General features: G+C 47.6%; 1 protein-coding gene across 5 annotated transcripts in view; it reads left to right on the forward strand.

Annotated features, from left to right (window-relative positions):
* LOC122384508 (NACHT and WD repeat domain-containing protein 2-like) overlaps positions 1-2,765 on the forward strand; it is a 61,648-nt gene extending 58,883 nt beyond the window's left edge. For 3 of the 5 annotated variants that reach the window (XM_043372018.1, XM_043372015.1, XM_043372016.1), the window contains 2 exons: positions 298-834; positions 2,205-2,765. In XM_043372018.1, the coding sequence (XP_043227953.1) occupies positions 298-382 (85 nt within the window). In that variant the 3' untranslated portion in view covers positions 383-834; positions 2,205-2,765. Of the gene's footprint in view, positions 1-297; positions 866-2,204 lie in introns of those variants that run through there. The other 2 variants (XM_043372017.1, XM_043372014.1) reach the window with 1 other exon arrangement.
* The last annotated feature ends 5,159 nt before the right edge of the window (positions 2,766-7,924 follow it).

Consider the following 7,924-nt stretch of genomic DNA (forward strand, 5'->3'; position numbering starts at 1 on the left):
CCGCACAGCTGCTATGTATTTTCTGTATTTGATGCTTATCGTGCTAAATTATACCGTCATGTTCCGCAATATCGCATCGTTCGTTACTATAGAGTACGTTCGTTACTATAGAGTACGAACATGGATCATAAGGTGGGATGCAGACTAGAATGACAAACCATCTGAGACGGACTATAAGTGCCAGTGTCTCGGTGAATAGCCGCTCATGTCGCTCACGTTATGCCTATCTGATGTCTATGCCTCGGTGAGTGACCACCCAACTGCTCACGGTCGCCACGTTCTCATTGGTTCCGCCAGGAGCGAGGAGGCCTGGAGAGCCGTCGAGGAGCACGCCAAGGAGATGACTCGATTCGCCGAGCCCGTCACGCCGGAGGACGACTGAGCGAGCAACTGAGGAGTGAAGGACAAAATGTTCGACAGAGCGTGGGTTCGATTCTCAGCAGTTCCAGTGATTTTACCGAGGTCTTTGTTGCCGGTGTGACGAAGAAGCATGTTACATATTTTTCTGAAGCGATATGTTGATGTATGCCGGTCAGGTATATTTTTTTCTGAGATATTTACACCAAAAATTGTAGAGGCTGGTTGCCCGTATGGTGTAATTAAAGATTTATCTGTCATACAACCATGTTTTAGAACGATAAAATATGCAACTCGTATAGGTAGTGTAAAAGAAACATATCACCTCATAGCAATGCAAACCATGATCTCCAACGTTTTTATGTTTTCATCTTGTCTGTTATCACATTAGATAATGGGTATGTGATAATGCTACGCGACACGTTACGTTATGACTTATGTGATTGTTTTCATTTTGTGCTCGTGTTCAGTGTTATATCAATATAGGGGAAGTTGGGGGAACGCCGAATACTTTTTTCTGACGCCCGTAGCACGCAAGGTAGACAACATAAGCTATTCTTGTTGGCGTCATTCGAGAGGCCAGTCTTTTGCCTTTCAAACATACCAGGCGCATTTGATGAATTCGCATACCGTTAAGCGCACAAACTAAAAATATCAAAGAAGTGATTTTTTTCGGCGTTGCCCCGGACTGCGGGGAAAGCCGAAAATGGGAGAAATGATCTACGGGGAATGCCGACATTGATGTTTTGCCACTTTATCTCAAACCTTATCCAGAATTTATCAAAGCTGACACGCGTTTTAAGAGCTTGAGGACGCTTGGTGCACACTGGAAGTTATAATTGTGTGATATAATAAGAAAATGCCAGGTAAATAATTCCTTATAGGTAACAGGCCGTTGTGTCGGTTGAAAGTGTAATTTGTGTGACTAAAAATTCGCGTTGCTATTCTACAGCAGTAAAGTCCACGTAGCGTGCTTTAACGTGCGTAATTGCACGTTTTCGGCATTACCCCAGCCAGCCATACTTTCATTTGCAGGCCCATAACTTTTCAACGTGCCGTATAAATTTCAAATAGGCAGCACACTTATGCAAAGACATGCTGAAGATTACTTGACCGAATTGGCCAGACAAACGGTAGGATAATGAGTAAGAAATGCAGCTTCAAAGGCGCATGTAGTACAAGGAACGCGTACCTTGAAAACGCTCTTGGCGCCCTCACAGCCGAAGTATTCCGAATGACGACTCGTAACAAACATGCGATAATTGTAGTCACTTAAAGGGACCCTCCCACCTTCAAAAAAGTTAATGAATTGGCACGAAAGTGATGTCGCTCGGTTCAGAAAGAGCGAAAACGAATATCTACCAAATTTCATCGAAAAATATTCACCGGTTTTCAAGATATTAGACTTTTACTTTTGTTTACTTTTTGGGATCTCCGCTGTTCCTAGCGACTTTATTTGAAAGTGCGGCATTTGTTGCGCGCAAAGCAGCATATACCACCGCGTGCTACCAAACGTTTTAGTAAAAGATTTAAAAATCGTTAGATCTCCGCTGACGTCACAAATTCTAAGGGGGCATACCAATGCACTAGCCCCTTAGAATCCGAAAACTGCAAGTTTGAAATTCCATATCTCCGAATTAAAGCATTTGTCGATGTTGTGAGTGCCCAAACCGGTATTTGCAGGCCATGGCCACCAATTTGGCTATCTCAACTCAAAACTAATGTTAAGGTGGGAGTGTCCCTTTAAGCTTCAGAGCATCACTGACAGGTGGCATCCATGTCTTACGGTTTTCGAAATATCTCGAATTTCGGCTTTGCCCCAACTCCGGCATTGCCCCAACTTCCCCTACCTATAGTAAAAGTAGGACAGTATTTTCAGCTTTATCAAAGCATCGTGCAAGGTGTAAAAACATAGGCAGATACGAATTCTTCCCTTTTATGGGCAAACGATACCTACAGGTGGTAGTTGGTACCTATGTATATACATACTGATACTGGACACAAATAGACATGCTACGCCATATGAAGGTACACTGGTAGGTATATAACTATGTAGGTGCCGTAACGTTGTTGAACGTAGTGGCCAAAGTGGCCCAAGCAACTGTAATGTATCCGTATGCCGATATTCATGCATATTTGGCCATTAGGCATTATATTGGCCCGAGATTAGCGAGAAGCTGTCCGAAGATGTGCACATTTTTCGAACCAATATACCGTACGTATTTTACAGTCATATTGTAGTAATTATGGAGGCATGTGTGCTGTGTACTGTGTGAGGTATGAGTAGGTGTATATCACGTCGCATCACAACAGTTGGTCGGTATCTCCATTCTTCAGATAGCTTTGCCTTGACAGTGTCGGAAACAAAGTACTATGCACAAAATAGAAATACATATCAGCCGAGCAGCTAACTGGAGTTTGTTTTGTGCCTTGTTTGTTTTTGTTTGTTTTGTTTTGTTTTGTTTTGTTTTGTTTTGTTGGGTTAGGCCCTTTCGGTCCAATGGGACCATTTCAGAGCCGGGAGGATGATATGATTTAGGGGGAGACATTGGTCTGGGCAGGCACCCTAGTGAGTCACCGGGGCTGAGCCCGTCCAGAGGACAGGCCACCCAGTCCCAAAGTACTCACTGCACCCGGCTACGGGGTGCGCTCCCTCGGGAGCAGCGGTGCCGCTCCAAGGGAGCATGCAACCCGCATGAGATAAAGTTGCCTGTCCAGCCCGGAGGGGGGTTGCGGCGTGGAGGAGAAGGATTTCGGTATCCTGAGGATAGAAGCACGGAACGGTGTTTTGTGCCTTGTTTACGTCGGCGTTTATGCCAGTTCTGAGCTCTCTCAGACGTGTGTGAGATCCTTTCAGGCCAGCGTTGGGCTCCAGGGCCGATGTGGACTCTGGGAATGGGTGATTATCTCGATGAGCTGAGAGAAATGCCCGCCTCTATGAAATTGGATTCAGGGTGCACGGACGGGGTGCGCCTCCTTGGAGTTTCCAGGGCCCCGGATGTAATCAGGGCCTCCGCGGGCCGAAGGCCCACGTTGGCCAAAATCACGTGGGAGGCGAACGAAATTCACGGGAATCCCAAAATTTTCGTCAGGCCACAAGGGCCCTCTGACCGCTCTGACCAGCCTGACAGATAGGGTCACCGGTCAAGGCCATATATAGGATAGGGTCCTTCTTACTGCCTGGGGCCTCCTGTGAATACACGCTAGTGTCTGTGTCTGACCGCTAGGGCTCCTCTGACTCCTGTAGCGCGGGAGACTGATAGGAAAGTGGGAAAAGTGGAAAAGTGAAGTTGAAGGGTGAAATTATAGTTAGGAATGAAAAAAAACCGCCACCTTTCGTCAGTACTCCCTCGATAGACGGTCAAAGAGGAAAATGAGAAGAAATAATATAGAGGAAGAAGAAAGATAGAGAAAAGATAGAATATGATGAAAGTCCTCCCTTGCAGACAATATTGCATCGGGTGATAGTCGATGCTTTATGTTATTTGAGGCTGGTCATTCTGGTACATTGAATTGGCTTTGCGGTGTTGAATGATATTTTAATGCTTAAATTCTGTATACCCTCGAGTGTCATTTTATCTGATCATTCCGACTGAGTTCAACGCAACTCCTACTGGTCCTTAACCTAAGATTCGTCCATCTCCATTCATTATACCCCTTTCACGTCTTACACACTCCTATTTTGGTTTGCGTTGCCCCCGAAAATCTCCCTCCAGTAGTGCCGGTGACCAAATGAAAGATTGACCCCCAGGCTGGATAAATGTCCATTAAACTGCATACATTCTCGCTAACAGGGTCTTAAGTGTCGTCTTCTGTCTGCTATCCGCCATATAACAAAGAAGCTACGTAAAAACTTACCGGAGGCTACCATGCTGTCCCATCCCGGGCCTGCCTCAATTTAGGGCCCGTCGGCCTGCCGAGTTACCACTAACACAACATACACTGCACCACGTCACTCGACGTCACCACATCTCGGCCTAACTTTTACGGGGGAGCCCGTCGACTCCGAGGACTTATCGATTCCCACCGACTAGGACTTATCAGGCCTCACTAACTTTTACAGGGGCTCAACTACCTTGACCACCAAAATTATCCGAACGACCTACATACCTCTCACTACTTCGTTTGCTTACCCTGCAACTCCAACTCAATCCACCTTTCCACCTACTGACAAACCTACCGACGTCACTACCTCACGACACTACGCTACGGCCCCTACTCTCGGTCGAAATAAGACGTGCAGACATTGTTGACACCGCCCTGACAATACAGACCTCTCGCTGTACGCACTCAACTGTACAAAAGCCATGTTGGTAGAAATATCGACATAGAAGCCGGGCACACAAGCCGTCTAGCCTCGAAAAAAAAACAATTGCCCGTACGATAATTAAAAAAAAAAATGGAAACTTCCCGCCTCAACCTACTCTCGACTCCCTTACATTTCCCGAGGAATTCCTACCCATCGCATCAATAACACCTCGCCTCGGACTACCTGCCCTATTCCTACTTCGCACTCGTATCCCTTTCCTTGCGTCCCACTGTATAATTGTAATAGCGTAAAGCAACGGTTTAACGGAATAATCATTTCCCGTCAAGGCTAACATCCTACTTTAGCCTTGCTCAAATCAACGTCTGGCGCCTCTTAACCCGTTCCTCGTAAATCCCTTTGTAAAATCATATCCTCTTCTCTCACCCTAAACAACTAACGTTTTAACTCACAAAATACGGCTCGGTCAAGGCGAGCACTCACAAGTTTAACTGCTCGTTATCCTTCCTATCTTGATCTTACTGAACCCATACTTTGCTTACTCAACGGAAATCAACGACTATTAGTGGGAAGACTGATGGATAATATATTTAGTACCGGGGGTCTAGATTGGAGCTCTCCTTCGGACAGGGTACGGCGAGAACTGATCACCAGTAACTCGACGGGGCTTTAGGATGAGCGTTTGGACGAGTTACGACAAGAACTGATCACCAGTAACTCGTCGGGACTTAGGATGAGCGAATGGACGGGTACGACAAGAACTGATCACCAGTAACTCGTCGGGGCTTAGGATGAGCGTTTGGACGGGTTACGACAAGAACTGATCACCAGTAACTCGTCGGGGCTTAGGATGAGCGTTTGGACGGGTACGACAAGAACTGATCACCAGTAACTCGTCGGGGCGTAGGATGAGCGAATGGACGGGTACGACAAGAACTGATCACCAGTAACTCGTCGGGGCTTAGGATGAGCGTTTGGACGGGTTACGACGAGAACTGATCACCAGTAACTCGTCGGGGCTTAGGATGAGTGTTTGGACGGGTTACGACGAGAACTGATCACCAGTAACTCGTCGGGGCGTAGGATGAGCGAATGGACGGGTTACGACGAGAACTGATCACCAGTAACTCGTCGGGGCTTAGGATGAGCGAATGGACGGGTTACGACGAGAACTGATCACCAGTAACTCGTCGGGGCTTTAGGATGGGCGTATGAAAGGAATGCAGGGCATATTTTAGTCGTTGATCCCATAAACAACCGAACGGATGTACATCCTAATATCTTTAATCCTACTTCCCGAATCCTATCCTGATATCTATGTACTTACACAACCTTCGGAGAATTTACAGAAAACATTCTACTGATTTCGGAACACCGCAACATTACAATGAAAGAAAATCACTCACCTTTCTGGAACTTCTCCGGGCCAGCTCCTCAGCCTCCGACCAGTGCGCGGATGAGTCAGTGTTCGCAGCTATACGTCTTTCTCTGCTGCCACCCATAATTCTCCCTTGTCCCGATCGTCCCGATTTACCCTCGTGTTCTCCCTGTCTTTCCGACCCTTCATTTTGTAATGATAACTTCCTACCCTTTCCCGAAATTTCCCTCAAGACTCTTTATGAAAATAACAGATTGATATATTTGTGAAGCGAAGCAAAGGGAGCAAGCGTTAACAATAAAACAGTAAAGAAATGGTACGCCTCTCCGCCAGCGACGATAAGTCAATAGGGAACATTTTCCTTTACAACTGATAGCATACTCTGGTTTGGTAATTGTAACCTAACATTTAATCATTCGAAGATTTCCTAACCAACAAAGCTAAACAGATCTTATCTTATTACACGTTCCGGAAACTAAGCCAGTTTCATTCAATCATTGGAAACAAAATATCACGCTGTATGTGCCAGTTCTCCTCGCCAACCCACGAAGGTACTGATTCCTACGAAAAGTCCTGCCTTTTCCGCAGCTTCTATCATGGAGTAAATCGGTTTCCAAGTTACAACGCATTTTCCGAATAATAATCAATCAGGTAAAATCCACACACAATATTCCTAAATAAGCTTTGGTAACCCGCGTCCAGCCTGTACGGTATTGAAATTTAACTGTATTCGTTACGTTGTTAATTCATAATATAAATTTCTTAAACCTCGTTTAATTTACCCCACCCAGCCGCCAGGATAATTTCAGGGAACTTACATGGTGGGATCGGGCGTGTGTCTCTCGGCCGGAGTCCCCCAGGGATCTGTCCGTCCGCCTCCGGCGGCGAGCGCTCCTCCGCCGCTCTGATGCGTCATTGCCAACTCTTCTCTGATTGGTCCGCTCCCAGGGTACCGTCTGGGATGCAATTTATGTCTTGAAATTTTACTGGTTTCTTGAAGTTCTCTTGTATATTAGCTACGATTTGACGTCCAGTGTTTGATGTAACCTTTTACTTGCGTGTTTTCAGCGTCCTCTTCCAATGCTGATGGATTTTGCGACTTCGGTCCTGTGCTGTCCCCTGGTGACCATTTGGGGCTCTTCGGGGAGGGGTTGATGACGTACCCTCGCGGCTCCGCCCCTGGGTCGTTGGAGAGAGTCACCCGACTCGGATGGGACTGCTGACTCTGCGGCGACGGCGGCCGGCCGTTGCTGACTCAGTTGTGGATGAGTCGCAGTGAGGGCAGGCATGTGGCGATGACAGCGGACTGTGGTCATTACGCCACAGCAGCTCATTCGGGGCTGTGAGGTGCCTCTGTCGCTCATCCTGCGGGGTTACTGAGGACGGTAGTCCGTTCTAGACGAGAATTTGCTGACGCTACGGCGGCGGCGGCCGACCGGCTCTCTGTCCCGCCGGCGCTGACACTGGTGGGGATGAGGTGTTGGGATGGAAGGCTTGTGACCAGTGCGCCACGGTATGATGACTGCTGCTACTGAGTATGGGGAGGGGAGTATGGCGGGCGGCTGGGTCCCGATCTGGAAAATGTTACGACGTCCCAAGATGTAGCCTTGCTACACTCCTCAGTTGAGAGGAGGCCCTCTGTAGGTACTAGGTTGGTCAGGCCCTCTGTGGGGAGGAGGCCCTCTTTAGAAAGGAAGCCGTCTGTAGAGAGGAGGCCTTCTGTAGAGAGGAGGGCTCCTTCATCGACTAGGGCCCCCGGGATTCCTCCCATCCTTTTGCCAACTCCTAAGTGAGAAAGACCCCTGCCTGCACGAGCATGGGGTCTTTTCTATAATTATGTCAGGTTATTTGAAGAGGGATGCCCGGAGTCGGAAGTGGAGCCGAAAATCCGTCGGCCTCCGTGTCTCTATAGCCGAGCCGGA

Source organism: Amphibalanus amphitrite, unplaced genomic scaffold, assembly GCF_019059575.1.
Source record: "Amphibalanus amphitrite isolate SeventyFive unplaced genomic scaffold, NRLGWU_Aamphi_draft 000192F_arrow, whole genome shotgun sequence".
In the NCBI taxonomy this organism is placed as follows: domain Eukaryota; kingdom Metazoa; phylum Arthropoda; class Thecostraca; order Balanomorpha; family Balanidae; genus Amphibalanus; species Amphibalanus amphitrite.